Source organism: Drosophila biarmipes, chromosome 2L, assembly GCF_025231255.1.
Source record: "Drosophila biarmipes strain raj3 chromosome 2L, RU_DBia_V1.1, whole genome shotgun sequence".
Taxonomy (NCBI): Eukaryota; Metazoa; Arthropoda; class Insecta; order Diptera; family Drosophilidae; genus Drosophila; species Drosophila biarmipes.
In genome coordinates this window covers 11,873,237-11,892,194 of record NC_066612.1, presented here as the reverse complement: position 1 = coordinate 11,892,194, position 18,958 = coordinate 11,873,237, and the positions used below count along the sequence as shown (strand labels likewise).

The window sequence follows — 18,958 nt, the reverse complement described above, 5'->3', positions numbered from 1 at the left end:
AAATAGATATTATTTTAAATTCATTAAATTTTCCATTGTCAAAACATAATTTGGTTATTTATAAATTTAAAATTATTGACAATACTTTCTTTTTTACCATATCTCAAAATAAATTTATATTGTACCTTTTATTTATGTACCTAAAAATATTTGGAAACTCCATAATTTAAGTAATTGAAGAATATTTTCCAAGAATTTGGTGCCATTATTTTGAGTTGCACATCTGGACAAATTCTTACGATTAATCCGTTTGGTTAAGCTATTAGAATATAATTAAAAATCCATTTTAAGCCGTCAGGCTCAGTAATCTTATCTCTACCTTTTGCCTTTTTGGGAAATTCCCCGACTTAAAGAATGGATATAGGCTAGTGTTTACCTAGAACTTGCCCTCACTAAGCCTGACCGCATATCTCTTAAGCCATGTCCAGTAAATAGCGATCTTTAAAATGCAGCGCATCTGAGATTGTACCTAGCCAGATACATTTCAACTCCCTCTCGCTCTTGCCACTCAGGCTGTCTCCCTCCCACTCTAGAAAACCTACAAGCTACGTTTTATCATTATCACAACAAATACAAATGCAGCAAAGCGGAGGTGAGATGGAAGAAGCAGAACGGTCGTCGTTGTTGGTAATAAATAAACACAATGGAACTGAGCAAATCCACAAAACGTACTCTTACACTGCAAAAAATCTATTTTTAGACTATTTTAAAAGGTTTGATCTCGGAAAGCAGAACGAATAGTTTTGAGATATATTAAATTTAGTTCTTTAAGCGCTATTAACAAGCTACCTGGGTTTTTTTTTGGGGGATTCAATAAAAATAAAACCTAGAAAATGGATAATGGTTGTGGGTGGGTTTTTAAAACAATTTTTTTGGTGCATATTTTTTTTACACATTTTCTTTATTTCTTTTCATCAGTTGGAAGCGATTTATACTCTCTTTCCCTGTTTCAGTCAATCGAACTTCGTATCTATAATTTAATATAATAAATTTTAAAACAATTATTTTCAAAAAATATCTATCAATCAAATCAAATGAAAATTAACTAAAATGTTGAAATAGTTCTTTGTTATAAGTAAAAAACAAGTATATTCTTTTAATTCTGATTTTTTGAAATCGTTGTGGCTTAAATTTAAGACTTCGGTCGATCGATGATGATGCATAGTTTCCTAAGATCAGAGTACTTGATATTTATTTATTTATTTTACTTATGCTTAGATATCTTTCATACACTTATAGTTACTTTTAAAGCAATTAAAATTACAATTGGCAATTAGATTAGACGAGGATCACAAAAAAGACCACTGTAGGTTATATTGGACTATTTTAACTGGAGATCATATCAAATCAGTTTGTAGGGCAACCAAATCTCAAATATGACAATCAATTTTGCTAAGGTTTCCCTCAGTGCACACTCACACAGGCACACACCCCTGCAACAGCTGTCGCTCTCTTCCGCTCTTAGCACGCTCACTCTCCGCACTCGAACCTCGTAGCGCTGAGCGGTGAGCCGCCGTCTGCCCAGTACCTAGTACAGTAGAGCAATTTGAGTCGTCGCACCGAGCTAACCGCTTACCGCTTGCCGGACAAACGCGTTCCGTTTCCCTCCGCTTCCATTCGATTTTGGCCACCGTCGTCGTCGGTCGTCCCAATGTCCGCGTGAGGTCAGCAGAAACCTTTTCCACCACCGGGGGGGCTACGACAGTGGTAACGTTAACCCAATAAATCCTTTCGGCCGCACCGATCCCAACCATCCGTACGTCCATCTACCACTTACCGGGGTCTTTTTGGGGGATCGTTCTCATCGGTTCGGCTTGGTGTTTTTCGCGATTTTCCCCACATTCCGTGTGCTGTGAGCTGTTCTTGTGCCGTGTTCTTGGAATTGAGAAATCGTTAAAACCGAGACGTCGGCAAAAATCCACTGAATGAGCCAGAGAATTATATAAGGCCCGAACCGGATTCGTATTTATTAATTATACTCCCAGATGTGACCAAAACAAAAACAGACTGACTACGAAACTTCGCTTTGGGATATACCCCGAAAACCACTCAAACACAATCCGATCCCGATATATAAATGGTAAATGCTTGAACACAACACCAAAACCAGTAACAACAGGCCAGGTTGAGCTTGACTTAAGCTTCCAAGCTTGGGCCAGGCTAAAACGAGTTTTTGGTTGTGCAAAATCAGATTTGCATATGATTCTTCCATGGCTCTGTTGTTGTTGTTGCTGCTTTGACATTTGTAAAACATTAAATTTTGTAAAACTTTCAGTTTCTGACGTCTTCCATATGCATTAGTGTAACACAATGGTACAGAAAATGGCTAACAGCTGTCTAAACTGACATAGATAGCTCGAATTCCATTAAAGTTTATTTGCATTTTTTGTTGTAATAAGCAAACACAAATACGAAAAAGCGTTTTTCAGCATTTAAAGATAGTAATCAGGGAGTTACCAGCAATTTGGAATAATTTACCAGCTAAAAAGTCAATAAATCTTTGCGTTTTGCACTTGAGAGGGCTAACAAAGGAAATAAATAGACACAATTTGCAATTAGCTGCTTTTGGCTACATCACATGAACGTATATATAATGTATAGTACACAAAGTTACGATTGACTGGATTCTACTCGTCTCCAGTCTCTCACGTCTGTGACAATGAATCACTTGGCATGACTAAAACTGTGTACAAATTTTAAATTGATAGTGTTTAAATATTGCTCATTTCGATTTTTTTGGTAAATATTTTCGTATTATTGCCCCTAAGTTTAAAATACTTTTGAAAGTCCAATGACTTTCTGCAGTTAAATTCTTAATACATGAGTTTTCCCAGCCCTTTTGTCTAGTTAATTTATTTTAATGTATGCCGTGTGCCAAATTATTTGACTGTCAACTGCATAAATTACTAAGATAACAAACAAAAAAGAAAAGTGGAAAATGGAAAAATTTTCCCATTCAAATGAGTAATGAATTGGTTTTGGGGGCGGGTGAGAACGGAACCAAACAGAGAGTGGGTGAAAATATATTATAATTACAATGTAATTAAATGCCAACTTGGCCCCGGCTTTCGCCAGAAGAGAGTTTGTTTTTCCAGGCGCAAACTATGAGATACTTTTGCTTTGCATAGCTATGAAGGGGCGGCTGATTTACATGGAATGTTCTTCGAGATCTTGGGGCTTCGACTACCCGAAAGGGCTGCCTGATTTATGCTGCATTTTTGCTACCTCAACCGCCTCAGCCTGAACGGATTATAAATCTCAGCAGTTCATAAAAACTTCGGGCGCAAAGCTCCGGCAAAAACCATTCAGAAACATTCCAAGAAAAGCCAGCGCAACTGGTAACAAGCCAGGGCAAAAGTAAGAACATAATGCTACCTGGGTGCAGTTGGACTTGGCTTGGCTTGAGTTGAGCCAACTCTGGGCCCGAGGAGCCGAGTTGAGTCGGAGGGAACCGGTTTGGTGGCTGGCTGCCAGCCGAGTCCAACTTTTCTCACATGCCTTTCGATTATGCCGAGCCGACTGCATTCTTCGAGAGGCGGCTTTCGCTAAACGTTTGGCTAAGACCCGGGCCAGCGCTTCAAGCTCCATCCCAAAGACCGCAGCTCCGAAGAGAGACCTCAACTTCAACTTCAACTTGATCTGCTGCTGCTGCTGCTGCGGCCGCGGCTGCATAAAACTTTAATTTCATGGAATTTCCTTTCTATTTTTATGCAGCCACGCAGATGATTAACAACAGGCAGCAGCAGGCAGTCAGCCAACAAAGAGAAGTCAAGAACACGGGAACAAGTCCAAGAGCAAGTCCAAGTCATGGCTGCCAGCTAGTTGCAACTTCTGGGCCATTAACTTGGGACCCGGGACTTGTGGACTCCACTCTATGCCCCATTGGGGGGCTCAGGAATTTTGCATCTAAGGCAGGAAATTAAAAATGCAAAAAATTGGATAATTATGCATGTAAACGTTTTGTCATTAAGTTGATACTTAAATGCGGCTGCCATTACCAGGCGCATTTTTATAGCAAATTTCGCAATTAATGTGCCAGCAAAGACACCGGGGATTCTGTCCATCCTTCTGGAAGAGCATTTGCAATTGCCCTGAAAGTCGGCAACAAATTACGCTTATGAGCCTCAAAGGGTATTGGAAGTTTGCCAGCTTCTTGGTATTCATTCTTGACATTTTCCTGGCCTGCCAATAGCTAACTAGCCGTGAACCTGAACAGCAAACATTTCGCATTAATGCCAAAAAGTTTTCTCGCCTCTCGAGGGCCTCGACTAAATCGACACGCCAAGTTGGTAATAACTTGGCCTTGGCTTTCGGCTCGGCAAGTTGGCCGAAACCGCAGAGCCCTCAGAATGTCAAAGGGCATGGCTGAATGTGATTACGAGATTTCATACTCCTTGTCTTATTTTCCTTTTTTTATAGCCACTGATGTATAAGTTCAATTTCCGGTCTGTCAGTTGGCTAAGCTTTGACGGGGGATTAAACTTGTATATCAGTTTCAGTGGGTAAATTAGTAAAACATCATTCTGTCAGGCTTTGATCAAAGTTAATTAATAGCTGCAGTTCATGTAATAACTAATTTGCAAAACTTTCATAAGTAGTTAAGCTGTTCTGTTTAATGAGCCTTAGGGGAATTTACAAATATAAATTTGTGATCTTTAGAAATCATTGATTTTCGTGTAGTCTAAAAATAGTCAATCGATTTTCGGAAAATGACATCTTATTCAGCTAAGTTTAGCCCTCGTAAATGTAATTACTTTGGCTTTGTTATGCCATTCTATCGTGTCATCGCAATAGCTAATACCCAAATAGAATGTTTATTTGCCTACGCCAAATTCTTTGTTGTCCCCGACTACAGTTGGCACACCTGTTCAGCTGGCTTAATGAGGAAATAGGGGGATATTTGCCCCACAGTTACTTCGCCCACGCAGAACACTAGGATGGCTTCTTTCGACGAGCGTATATGGGTTGTTTGTTTAGTTTCCTATCGATTATTCTCGTTGGCTGTTTGCACTGCCTACTTTTGGGCGCTGGCACCCGGAAATTGCTGAGGCAATTGGCCAACAGCTGTTATGATGTCTATTTACCGGGAATCAACAGCCAAGCGTTGACAAATAGAACAGCGAAAACTAACGTGGTTATACACTATTCTGGGCCATAAAATTATCGCAATCAGAGCAGAGAATGGCACTGGAAAATTTGTGGGAGACAGTAGTTTGGAAAATCGTCAGGCTTGGCTGACTTTCCAATGCCTCACAGCTCGGTGGACCACGCTCCTCGTTCTCGACGACCTTTAGCGCCATAAATCGGTTGGATAATCATCTAAACCTGACAGTTATCTAAACATAGTTGCTGGTGATGTCACGTAGCTTTCCACGAAACTTTTAAGCAAACAAAATCCGGCTTATCGCAAAGTCACATTTTCAAAAATCCCTTTCCCCATTTTAAATCTGTCAGATAAAAGAGCTCTTCAGCTAGTCTCTAGTTTGCTTCTGTCTGGCAAAGAAAAATATTACATCTTGTGTACCTTGATTACACGAGGTTTTCTGGAGATCAGCAGTAGGATAAGGAAAAAACAAGGCTCTGACTCTGGTGTCGTAACTTAATATTTTTCTGCCATGCTTAAGCGATTGTATCCAGTTTCAGGGGTCATTTTAAATTCAGCATAAGCATTGAATAAATTCAAATGATATTTCTAGTGGAAGTTGCCCCAGGAATTTGTTTTCAACGCATTACAAATTCTTGTACATATCAAAGTAGTTCTTAGAAGTCCCCAGTGATTTTCCTCTCGTGTTTTCCCTCGCTTTATGAGTTATGAATGCATAATGATAAATGTGCGTTGGCTAAATGATTGGTTGTTGAAAATTTCTTTTTGTTTTTCCTGGCTCCATTGAATTGCATATTTTAATGGCGTTGACGTGCTGCCAGGCTGAGAAACAGGTTCTCCAAAAATTTCAGACAACTTGTGTAAAGTATGCCAAAGCAAGTTGAGTCACCGACATATTCATTTGCATAATGAGTGTAAACACGACTCGTAAGAGTAGTTCGCAGAAAAGTATCTTACAGATACGAAAGTGAACGAGATTGAACCTCATGAGCCGGCAGATGCGAAGCTGGCAAACCAACAAAGGATAACAAGGATCTGTGATCATCCTGTTGAGGCACGACACGAACCAAGAGAATTCGTCTACCTGAAATCGTGGCAAATCGAAGTCACTATGTCGAGAACAGACGGCGGCATGTGTGAGAGCCCCTCCCCACTTAACTGCGCAGGACTCGGGAGAATCCTTCGAGAATCCCTTGCCACGTGCACCGAACATATGGCAGGATCCTGGCTCCTTTAGAGTGAAAGAGGAAAAGGGACAGGGGGCCCAACAACAACGGCTGCATTCGTTCCAAACGACAGATGCAAACAGTTCCGAAGTCTTTCGTACTGTGACCCGCTGAAAACGTTTTCCCCGTGTTTGCATGTCTCGTGTTCCCCGGGACAGAACACTCCTTCTGGGGTATATGGTATAAGGTTTATGTACCATCCATATATACGAGTGTACCTCCGCACTCAAAACATTCACATGTGTATGGCTCGCAGGCGTGCCTATTGTTTTTATTTTTTGTGCCTGCATTTCTACTTCCGTTCGTCGGGTTTTTGAGGTTTCTCTCAAGTGTTTTCAGCTGGAAGTACTCGTATCGGAGTTGGTTTTGTCAAAGGATGTGGTGGGACGGTTAGGATCTGTATTTATACTGGGGACGGTTACACAATTTTAAAGATACATATGCATAAATACAAATATTCTGGTAATATTGAAATATCCAGGCAAACAGTAAGGGTATTGCATAAGTTAAAATATCTAATAATATATCATAGTTCTTACAAAGAGATCTAACTACTTTAATGATGATCCTTCCCGATACCACATCATTTATATTTCCGAACCCCTAAATATTTCGTATGTATCTTTAAGAATGTTGCACTTTCCCGTCTTTTCTTTGCATCTTCCCAGCATCCCTAGTCACCTATTTTGTTTCTCACACTTAGCTTTTCCCACCCTCTGTCCTGAACCAGGTATACCCTATAGGAAGGGCCCATAATGGTCAGATCAACGCCCAATTGACAGCCAATAATTATGCGCAGTTTCCACAATACCCACTCGTATAATGCATTCCCTCGCTGACAAAACCCTGCGCCCGACACCCCTGTGCAATTAGGACCCTGCCTGCATAGGACATGGGTGCATAGGTATTCCCTCCGCCCAATCCTGGCTTTCCAGCCGCCTTAGGGGTGCATTTGGGTCAGCGTGTGAAATTCCTAAGCATCCGTGCATGAAGTAACCCAAGCGAGCGATTCAGGATTCTCAAGATCGAAGGATTCCCTGTGCGAAATCCCACGGAGTTCAAGAAACTCTTTCTTGGCAATTATTTTGTACCCTTTCTCGGCTTCTATGCTCGTTGTCATTGTTTTGGATTTTCTATAAGAAGTAGCTGTGTTTGAAATGTTAAATAGCGTCATCGAAAAAAAATCGCATGCTTCCCTTAAAGTCTCTGCCAGATGCTGAGATCTTTTGTGGCTGTCTCATTATTTACCTTAAGCCTTTTTTTTGGCTTTCTGGTTGCGAATTCTTTGCGCACTTCCTTTAAAGTAGCCAACACTGAAATGGGAAAGAGCCAGCGGGAGTTGGCTGTTTTCTCTGAAGATTTATTATCCAGTGAACTTTTTGCTTGCCCAGATGTTGGCCTGTCTTAAAACCTCTGCACTTTTCTCCTCCACTATTTAGAATTAACTTATGTGGAATTAGCTGAGGTAGCTCCAGAGGGGTTAGCCCGAAATTTATGGACCTAGATGCGACAAATTCTATGGCCAGGAAAAGAGTTGAGTTAGCATTCTTAAGAGGCGATACATAGCATTACAAGTTGTTAAAAATCCTAATTAAAATTATTTTAACATTTCCCACACTTATTCTAGGTTTTACAACCTATAGAGCTCATAAATACTTTCAAAAATCCTTTGAAAATCTCGCTGGACAAATATTATGCCTCATTTCCGGACAAAATATCCTTGAAGTCATGCTTCATTGCACCTTATTAGGCTGCCTAATTGAAGTCATTATCGTGCGGCTCCCACTAGCCATAAAAAATGTAAAATACACAAACTCACGCACACAGCGCTTAATTGCTTCACTAAATATTCACACAAAGCGCTGGCTGATATATTTCAAATTTATTTTACAAAAAAGGAAAAGTTCCCACGACCACCGACACAAGGAAGAGCATTAAAATTATAAATTCCAGCAGTGGAGGGCAACCCCCGAAGGACGAGGATGCGGAGCGAGGATCAAGGGGCAGAGCAACTCGATGGCGGTGGTGTGGTGGTTGATAAGACCCCTAGCCCGGCCAAAAAATAAAAAAGAGGACAGCAGACAGAGAGAAGCGTATGGCGGGAATAATTATAACTTTATATCAAGTACTGGCAAAAAAAAAGAAGAAGGAAGCCATAAAACGTGTATCCTTTTCTGACCATTACTGCAGCGTGTGAACTCGTATGAAATGCATTTTGTAATGCTAGTTCTGACACGAATGAATACCTAGAAGTGAGGTTAACTGAAGAGGAAGAGTTTAGAACGCCACATTGGGTAATGAATTTAATGCTGTGGGAGTTTCAAACTGAAAATTCAAATAGCACGAGCTCAGCACAGCAAATTGCAATGGAAGTTTGAAGGACCATCATGGAAATGGATTTTTTTTAGCTCTTCTCACAGTGTGCAATTTTCATCGGAGAGTCCAACTTCGAATGAAAAATCCAATTATTATTTTAAGGCAAGCTCGTACCCAGCCATCATTCCGATGCAATCTCTTGGCAAAACCATCATCTCATATCCAATATCTGAGTGCCAGCAGCCATATCCTGAAAGCACAGTCCATAGGAGTGATGGAAATGCAAGTTTAGCCCACATTTTGGCATAGAAATACGGAGTCATCGCTGGGAGGATGATGGGCAATGGGCTTGGGGGAGTTGCTGTTCTGTGGGATGAAAGGATGGAACTTTTGCAATGGCATTTCCGAAGTGTCACGGAATGGAGGCTAGACTGTTGGCGAAGTCATCGGCATTTCACAGCGTATGCAACAAGTGTCGATGGCCTTTTGAGGGCGCAGTAACATTTAATTACCTCCAATGTGCTCCCACTCCACATCGCGGCTTGATTGCGGTTATGCAATACAAATTACTATATGTTCTCGCCCATACAGATATGCCCCGATCCGATATATAAAAGTGTCATTGACTGCGCTTGTTTTGTCGTGCCAGGGTTAATTGTTTAATGCTAAATTAAAAACGAACTGGAAAAAATCGCCATGTTCTAGCACGGCAATTCGTCAGCCAGTGGAGCGACAGCCATGTGGCGAATGATTTGTGCTGGTGTCTGTGGTCCACTGGGCAGCTGTGAAAGAGTTTAATGAATTAATTAGGGTGGATCTGGACCGCCAAGAATGGTCAGAGGTCAATGAAGGGGCAGACGAAATTTAATTAGCTGGGGCTATAATAGCACTCCAACTATTTGAACAGGGCCCCTAGGAAATTTCGGTTACTCCTCAAAAGGAGTAATCTTCCATCGATTTGATTTGTCTGAAATTACCCACTCTGTTTGCTTTGTCATGGAAAATACCCCGATCTAGCGCCTCATATTAATTACCATATCGCAGAGAGGAAAATAAATATGTTCGTATCGGGCAAACATTGATAAAGAAGAAGTATCTCTCGCCACCCATATTTTATATTATTTTTTCGCTTTTATCAAAGCAAACTGCAGTCGGATCCGATTCTCGGGCAAACACGTACACAGATTTTACGGCTGGAACCTGTTTCGTGTCTGCGTTATTGGTTGAATGAACCCTTCCGGCTGGTGGCCCCCACACCCTGATCCCCGAGCCCTTCGTCTTCGATATGGCTATGACCAGCTATAACCTATTGTTGTCATTTCTGAAATCATGTTTACTTTTAGTGCGTGATTTGGTTTTTATTCTGCTCGCTGCTGCCCTTCTCTCTGCGGCATGCCTAGGCCATGAATCATAGATACAAAACTTTCGACAGAGTTTGGTTCTTTTATTATGGGGTTTTAAAGTGGTTAGTTAAATATTATGGTGGAATTTATGGGCTAATAATAGTAGTTGACTTGGACCTTAAAAGAATATTTTCCATTGCCAATTTGAGCCCATTTAAGTAAATGTCCTTCATACCAGTTGCCAAGATGTCGCTCTCTTGATTTTTTAATAAATTTATTTTATTTTTATTGGTTGCCCTCTTAGCACCCTGAAATATTGTAAGCCAAAGCCAAGAGCTTGTGTATCTCATTCCAATAAACCTCTGACCCACTTAAAAAATGTTTTTCAAGCTTTTCTTGCCAACAATTCGATTAGCTGGGCTGGGAAAAATGCAGTCAAACAGCATCTCCCGGCCGAGTCAACGCCCTTCCTCGGACGCCTTCTAATGAAGCCAGAAAACCAAAAGCCAAATCACAAGCCAGAGTCACAGCAAAGCTACAAGTTGTGGGATCGCCCTTGCCTGCTTTTTGGTCAAGAACCGAGCTTCTGGCCTTCGGCAGTAAATCAAATGTGTTTAAAAACTGGTTTCGTAACATTTACAGTTAACGGCTTAAGTGCCCAGAAAGAAAGTCTCCCCTCCCCAGGTTGCAATGGCTTCAAGAATGGAGCATTACATTTTTGTGTTCAACATTCAGTACTCGGGAAGCGAATCACAACAAGCTGGACAAATAAGCCCAATTAACATGAACAGACTAATGGTCGAAGAACGTGAGATGTCTGGTTGAAGCGTGGAAAAGCTTGGGGAAAATGCAGTGGTGGGTAGTCGAAGTTTAGGCCTTCTTATGGCGACTCTGGGTTTCAGGCTCTCAGCGGACAGTGAATAGATTACCCTTATTTAGTTCACATAAATATTAGATAATATTTCACATAATACACTGGGTAATGCTTTATGGGTGGGCTTATCTTGTGCCCACTTAAGTGTACATATTTATTAAAAATAAAATAAAACGTTAGGGCAACCGAAAATATCCCCGTTTGTGGACCTCAGGCCGTGTCAAACGACCACAAATCGGAGACAATATTTTTTTGCAAAAACCAAAGATATACAAAGTTTTGTTATGATTTTGCGATAATTACGGACGCTTGGTTTATCAACAGTTTGCCGCAATACGAGGCATGTGATAAAGTCACAAAAATGTCAGTCCTTGTCGCCGCAGCGCTGGGAAAACAAAAGCCTCGGGCGAAGTCAAAGCAAATAAATGGTAAATAAAAAAAACCAGAATGAAATATTAAATATGTGTGTAAACAATTACGTGAGACACCCGACTGCCGGCCACGCCCACAGCCCATGCCGCCCACGGGGCGATAAGCGGTTGGAGGCCGTTGCCATTAATTGCTCCTCCCGACTTCAGTTCTAGTTCGGGCCAAGCCGTGGAGGTTTGGTATCGGTATCTCGTACCGGAAAGCTTTTAGCGGATCATAGAGGGTAGGGGAACGATATAATGCACCATCCATTCGAAAAACACATTTGATATCTGCCCAATGACAGTCGAAAGAGGGGGCGTTGAAAAAAAAATCAAAAGCCGATAAACCAAAGTGCTTTAATGTGTCGATAGCGATAAGGAAAGTGTGTGACTCATGCGTATTGGAGACGTCAGCCGCTGATAACGCCTCGTACCCCCCGAAACTATAACCACAACCTCTCTCTAAACACTTTCAGATCGCCCATCAATTTAATTTAATCAAAATCAGTAACTCAAATTCAATGAACAAATAAATTTGCGCGACCAACGAGCCAATAAACGGATCAATAAACCGATACAAGAAAAGCCCACGGACATCTGGCAACGCTGTTAGGCGGCCGCTTGTAACGGTTATTCACGACAATTTACTCACGCCCGAAGGCAGCCGAAGGAGTACAGTGAGTGCGAGCGAGAGCAGGAGCTAGCGAGCAGGCATGGGAAACTCCTCGTCACACACGCACGAACCACTCGAGCGCGGCTTCACACGCGGAAAATTCGGTGACGTTAAAAATGGGGTAGGTTTCGTCTAAAGCCCCGGTTCGATACGATCCCCAGTTCCACTGCCACAGAGGGTTGAACTGCTGGAACTCGCACTTGTTTCGATCTCTCTCTCTCTGTCTATCTCTCGCATTTAATTAAATATATGTAGCTTACATAACTAATTTTTGATTATGTATCCGCATCCTGTTTCCCATAGACATCCGCCTCCTTCCGGTTTAGCAAGAAATCGCCGAAGAAGATGGACCGTCTGCGTCGCTCCTTTCGCGACTCCTTCAGGCGTCGCAAGGATCGCGTTCCCGAGTCCTCGAAGCCGCATCAGTGGCAGGCGGACGAGGAGGCCGTGAGGTCGGCCACCTGCTCCTTCTCCGTAAAGTATCTGGGATGCGTCGAGGTCTTCGAGTCGCGCGGCATGCAGGTCTGCGAGGAGGCCCTGAAGGTCCTGAGGGTATGTACTGTTATAGTATAAAAGGATAAGGACATGGTATAAAGGGTTAGGAGGAATTTATGACTTCAAATCTTAGGGCTTTGAATATTGTCATCTAAAAAATGTATTTTATCTATGTACATGGAATATTAATTCCTCACCCTTCTGTATCCTTTAGTCCTTTTTAAAATATTTTATTAAAGGAAACTTACTAATTTTTCCCTTCCATTCTTAGCAATCCCGTCGTCGTCCTGTCCGCGGATTACTCCATGTCAGCGGAGACGGCCTGCGCGTCGTGGATGACGAGACCAAGGGCCTGATTGTGGACCAGACCATCGAGAAGGTCAGCTTCTGTGCACCGGATCGCAACCACGAGCGTGGCTTCAGCTACATTTGCCGCGATGGAACCACTCGGCGCTGGATGTGCCACGGCTTCCTGGCCTGCAAGGACTCCGGCGAGCGGTTGTCCCATGCCGTGGGCTGTGCCTTCGCCGTTTGTCTGGAGCGGAAGCAGCGACGCGACAAGGAGTGCGGCGTGACGATGACCTTCGACACGAAGAACTCGACGTTCACGCGGACCGGATCCTTCCGCCAGCAGACGCTGACGGAGCGACTGGCCATGGCCACGGTGGGCACAAATGAGCGAAGCGTGGATGGGCCGGGATCAGCAATGCCGGGTCCACCGGCGGCCACCGTCAAGCCTTACAATCCCTTCGCCATCGAACGGCCCCATGCCACGCCCAACATGCTGGAGCGCCAGAGCTCCTTCCGCTTGAGCACGATTGGCAGCCAGTCGCCGTTCAAGCGCCAGATGTCACTGCGTGTCAACGATCTTCCGTCCAACGCCGACCGACAGAGGGCATTCCTGGCCGCCGCCGCTGGGAATCCGCTGCAGACGCCACTGCGCAGTGTTTCGCCCATAGCCGAGGTCTCGCCGGCCAAGTCAGCTGGAGCGGATCCGTCGTCGGCAGCCGCTAATGCCGCCGATTCCGTGAGCCAACTGTGCCAGGAGCTCAGCCAGGGTCTCTCCCTGTTGACCCAAACGGACGCTCTGTTGGCAGCCGGTGACGATCTGAATTTCAACAACAATCGCAGCATTAACCAGAACATCATTGCGGCCGAGAAGCAGGTGCAGCATGTAATCTCGTCCAGCGCCACGCCAACGGCGCAGGTGACGCCGCGGGTGGCCAGCACCACGCCCACCTATCAGACGCTTCACTCGCAGTCGCCCACGCGATCGGAGCAGAGCATCGAAACCACAACGGAGCTGCCAAATGCCGAGCAGTGGTTGGGTCAAGTAGTGCGCAGTACCTCACCGGCTGCACCCAAGCGGCCAACTTATCTGGCCAATGTTGGTCGAGCTCAGACGATGGCCAGTGGAGCAGGAGCTATGGCTGCCGGCGGTGGCCCAGATGATCCATTCGACGCCGAGTGGGTGGCCAATGTGGCGGCGGCCAAGCAACTGTCGCCGGATTTGCCGGTTTCGAGCATTGCGCGCTCGCCTCTTGCCAGGCACAGCACCAATCCGTTCATTTCACCGCCCAAGGCGCCGGCGCAGACATTCCAGGTGCAGCTCTAGGCAGCGAACCTGGGGTCACCAGGGGGACAAAGTGTGGTTCGCTTGAAAAAAACGTAACTTAGTTTAAAGTTCAGGGGCAGGATCAGGCCAAACACAGAAATTGGAACAAAGATGGATGGATGGCTGGATGGGATGGCGGTAGAAGGAGATACTTAACGCAAACATAGCTAATGTTGAAATATGCATATAGGAAACCTGAAATACACTTACTTACACGCAAAACGCATCAAGTACAGTAAAGAAACCCATTAATGGCGCTTAGCACTAGGCCAGAACTTAAATTGCTTTGAGTAATAGAAATCATTAGATCGTAAGAGGTCTTATACCGAATATCAGTCCTAGAGGGGGCCTTGTGAAACTTGAAATTAACAGCGTTCTACGACTTGATAATAGTTCAATCATTTTCCATACATTCAAAGGCCGTTTTTAGTGTCTAGACTGATACAGGTTGAGATCCCTTAGTCACCCGAGAATTGACCAAGCTACCAAGTTACCCACGAAAGTCCACCATAAAACAAAAAGCAAATGGCACCCTTTAATCTTAAATGCAAAATCTGTATTATACTTTGGTAATGCCCTTCCACTACTTGTTGATTGATCCCACTAAGAGTAATGATAAAATTCAGATTATGTATGTTGATATGTAGGAAACGCTATGTCTTAGATCCAATTATTATTTTGTCAGTGTCAGAGTGCGGTACACCGTTTTATATACAATCTTTTATTATTTAATTTAATTTTTAAATGTGTACAAAATGTATTATACTTAAATTATAAATATAATTTAAAAATAAACAAAAGAAAATGAAACAAAAACATTAATGAACTTCAAGTTATTTAAACCTACAAATAAAGCAGCTAACTACAATGCAACTAATGAAGACGATATAGATATACTGAAATAAATAAAAATATATAGAGACCTACTGCATACATATATTGTAAAAGACACAGCTCAATTCGGCAAAGATGAGAAATACATTCGATTTGTGTGCTTATACGATTCATTTGTTTTATTTTTGCGGAATGTTTTAACACTTCCAAAATGTTTTGGAAGAATAAATGGCCACCTAACCAATGCACCAAACGTTACTTAATGTTGATAATCAAACTAACCAATCCCTAGATAGCATCCACTTTGAAAGTAAACAAGTCATTGTTCCTAAACCACATAGGAGTGCGTATTTCCACAGTGCATACATGAATACTCCTCTCAAGTCTATTCCACAGTTTTTGTACATATAAAAACAAGTCGTTGAATTATTTATGTATTCATTTGCCTTGCAAAATGTCACCTGGCTTCATTTTCACATGTTACTGCTTTTGAAATAAAATCCAGTACTTTTCTATATATTTACACGGGCACTAATGTAACATAAGGACTATTCTAAAATAAAATTATCATTTATATGGATCTGATTGTTTTGTGACAAATTATGTCCCTAAATTTAACAAAAAAAAATCGGTATGCAACCATAAAGGCAAAGTATATATATTAAACTTAAGCTGATATACACAAAATTGATAAATCGAAATATACATATTTATTATCATAGTTAAATAGAAAATGCATATCGTTTCGTTTGACGTTTAGTAAAATTGACATGCACACATATACCTACGCCGAAAATAAAATCCTTCCATAATGAGATGGTAAGAAATACAAACTACGGAAATATCATAAATATATTGTTCAGTATCAACTTAATCAACCTGGTCATGCATTCATGAGTATGATAATTTAATACTTTTGAGTATGAATCTTGTACTTCTGTGTATTAATTTTAATTTTCAAACTATTTCTTGAAAGTTGGAACTAATTTAATATCAATTTAATATAAAAATGGATAAAATCTGTAGTTGTGTTTTTTAGCTACCCTCTTATTTGGGATGGAATGACGCGTTAAGAGATGATCTGAGATATTATGTTTATTTATTTAGTTAATCAAAACGCCGATCAAAATGTCGTTATTGGATATTTAAATATTGTGAAGTATTGATCGATGAAATCATTTGAGAGTTAAATAAACGGAATGAAAATAGACATAAATAGTCAATGCAAAATGTTGAGTATAGTATTTTTAGTTGCCATGGGAAATGGGTTCTCTACCTTTTGTGTTCTGTCTCTTTTATTAAGGTAAATCTTTTAAATTTTTGAATCAAGGCGCCATGTGTTCTTCCTCTTCTGAAACATAATTTTTTCGGTCTGGCAGCACGAAGTCCTTAAAGTATGGTTTGTGTCAAGGCTTGCAATTTTGGCGGAATGACAAATATGCCCAACAGAGGCCGCTCCTGGTGCTCGACATGTCAAATGTAAGCTGCCACCAATTTATGTTTATATTCCACTTGGTGACGAAGTCCACCAACCGCAATCTGATTTGAAGAAAAAAAATAATATCATTCAAAACATAAAATGAAATTAACTTTGGCAAGCCGTAGTTTTTATACTCTTGCAGTTATAGAAAAAAACAACTTTAGTAAATAATTTTTTCATATAATTTTCCCATCAATTTCCCGATTGTTCCTATAACAGCTATATGATTTTGATAAAATTTTATTCGAAATTCAGAACTAATTAAAATATGTTATTTCCCAGCTGAGAAGGTTATATGTCAAAAAGCACTAAAGCTATATTTTGTTATATATTATTTTCCCACCAATTTTCCGATCGTTCCTATAACAGCTATAAGATATAGTCTTCCGATTTTGATAAAATTTAATTCGAATTTCAGCAATAATTTAAAAATGTTATTTGCAAGTTTAGAAAGTTATATGTTAAAAAACACCGAAGATATAATTTTTCGTTATTTTTTCCCCGATAGTTCCTATGGGAGCTATAAGATATAGTTGTCCGATTCGGCTGGTTCCGACTTATATACTACCTGCAATAGAAAGAAGACTTTTGGGAAAGTTTCAGCTCGATAGCTTCAAAACTGGGAGACTGGTTTACGTAGAAACGGACGGACAGACGGACAGACGGACAGACGGACATGGCTAGATCGACTCGTCTAGTGACGCTTATCAAGAATATATATACTTTATGGGGTCGGAAACGTATCCTTCACTGCGTTGCAAACTTCTGATTGAAATTATTATAACCTCTGCAAGGGTATAAAAATTTCATTATTTATTGCACATAATGAAACGGTCAGTTCATTGACTGCTATTTGTTAGAGCCGTCCGATTTTTATAAATTTAATTCGAAATGATATTCCCAATAATTCAAAAAACACCGAAGCTATAATTTGTATCACACTATTATTTTCCCACCAGATTTTTCAATTGTTTCTATGGCACCTATATGATACAGTCCTCCTATTTTCAGAAAAATAAATTCGAAATTCAAAACTTATTAAAAAATGTTATTTCGAAACTTAGGAGGTTACATATATGTTTAAAACAACAAAATTTGTTAAATTAAAATGTAGTATTATATTGTTATTTCTGTGATTACAGCCATCTAGTAGCAATACAGAAACAGAAGCTGGACAGAAGTCAATTTTAGATCAATTTGCAGTTCAAGTCAATCTGGAGAAGCAGCGGAAACTTTTAGGAATATCGTCCCGGAAAACTTTGGGGACATGCTCGGAGAAATGAAGGAAGAGCAGACATCTTTACGGGAGACTTTAAAGAAAATCCCACAGGGATCAACAGAAGTCCATAGGGACGCAATTAGAAGATCAAAAATCCCAGCTGGAAGTTCTTAGAAAACCATCCCAGAAAACTTCAAGGAGAAGTCCACCTTCAGGAGAAACTAGAAGTGGTTTAAAAGAAATTGCGTAAACATCTGGATCAAATCAAATATGTATCGAATGAAATCCCTCCGGATTTCAGAGAATTGGATCACGTTACTGCTATATTGTAGAACAAATTGAATTGAAAAGAATTTCAAGCAAAGTTTAAAGTTTAATACGAAAAAAGCCATGTTTTTATGATTTTGATTCCTGACGACACAGTTAAAATGTATTAACTCAACTCATGGTTCATCAAAGAATGTCTCGTCAAATATGTACAAAGAAATATTAAAATATATGGCAATGATAGAAATTGTCCGAACGTGTCTCGAATGAAAGTGGTATTGCGGTGCCACTCATAACTCGGTGCTGGATCATCAGAAATCAAATAAGGAAGAATGCCATAGTCGAGTGCCTCGACTATCAGATACCCTTTACTCAGTTTGAGGGAGAAAAATAAAAATGGAGATATATAAGCAGCAAAGAAATCAAATATTTCAAATATTTTTTTAGGTCAATCGAAAGGTTTCAATGAGACAAATACATTTTACCAAAAAAAAATTCTAGCATGACAACTGTGGTCACCGCAGTTTTGGGCGGTTTGTGGGCGGTTTGTGGGCGGTTTGTGGGCGTTAGAATGGGCGTGTAATTTTTTTTTTTGAATAATCGAGAGGTATTGATTATACAAATACGTTTTTTTTGATATTCCAATTTTTAAATTTTGTTGAAGACTTTAAAGACATTTTTTTGGAATTAAATTCGTGCAGGAGTTTTGAATTTGTGAGGGGCACCGTCTTTGAAAACGTGAGTTATGGGAAAAACGAAACAAAAGGTTCGTAAATTTTGTTTTAATAATGAACTTAATTTAAAAAAAAAAATAAAAAAAAACCGTGCGCAGAAGCATTGTTGATAGACGAAAACATCAATTATATAGAATTCTCTAGAGCGTTTAACTCCCTCAAAGGTAAAACTCCTGGCCGCGACAGAATATCATACCCAATGTAAAAGAACCTAGCACTTCCTGTAACTAAAAGATCTGTACAACAATATCCTTAATAGCCGCAAACCTCAGCATTTCAAAAATTACACATTATACCCATTCACAAACCAAATTCCGTAAAGACATCATTAAGTCCATACCGCCCCATATCCTTGAACCCACGCTTGG

General features: G+C 40.9%; 1 protein-coding gene across 3 annotated transcripts in view; it reads left to right on the top strand.

Moving 5' to 3' along the window:
- The window catches only part of LOC108032616 (protein numb), a 30,047-nt gene extending 14,991 nt beyond the window's left edge, over window positions 1–15,056 (top strand). Inside the window, exons 1-4 of one of the 3 annotated variants that reach the window (XM_017106554.3) lie at window positions 1,541–2,080; window positions 11,750–12,067; window positions 12,250–12,498; window positions 12,713–15,056. In XM_017106554.3, the coding sequence (XP_016962043.1) occupies window positions 11,987–12,067; window positions 12,250–12,498; window positions 12,713–14,056 (1,674 nt within the window). In that variant the 5' untranslated portion in view covers window positions 1,541–2,080; window positions 11,750–11,986 and the 3' untranslated portion in view covers window positions 14,057–15,056. Of the gene's footprint in view, window positions 1–1,540; window positions 2,081–11,749; window positions 12,068–12,249; window positions 12,499–12,712 lie in introns of those variants that run through there. The other 2 variants (XM_050884840.1, XM_017106555.3) reach the window with 2 other exon arrangements.
- Window positions 15,057–18,958: the final 3,902 nt, after the last annotated feature.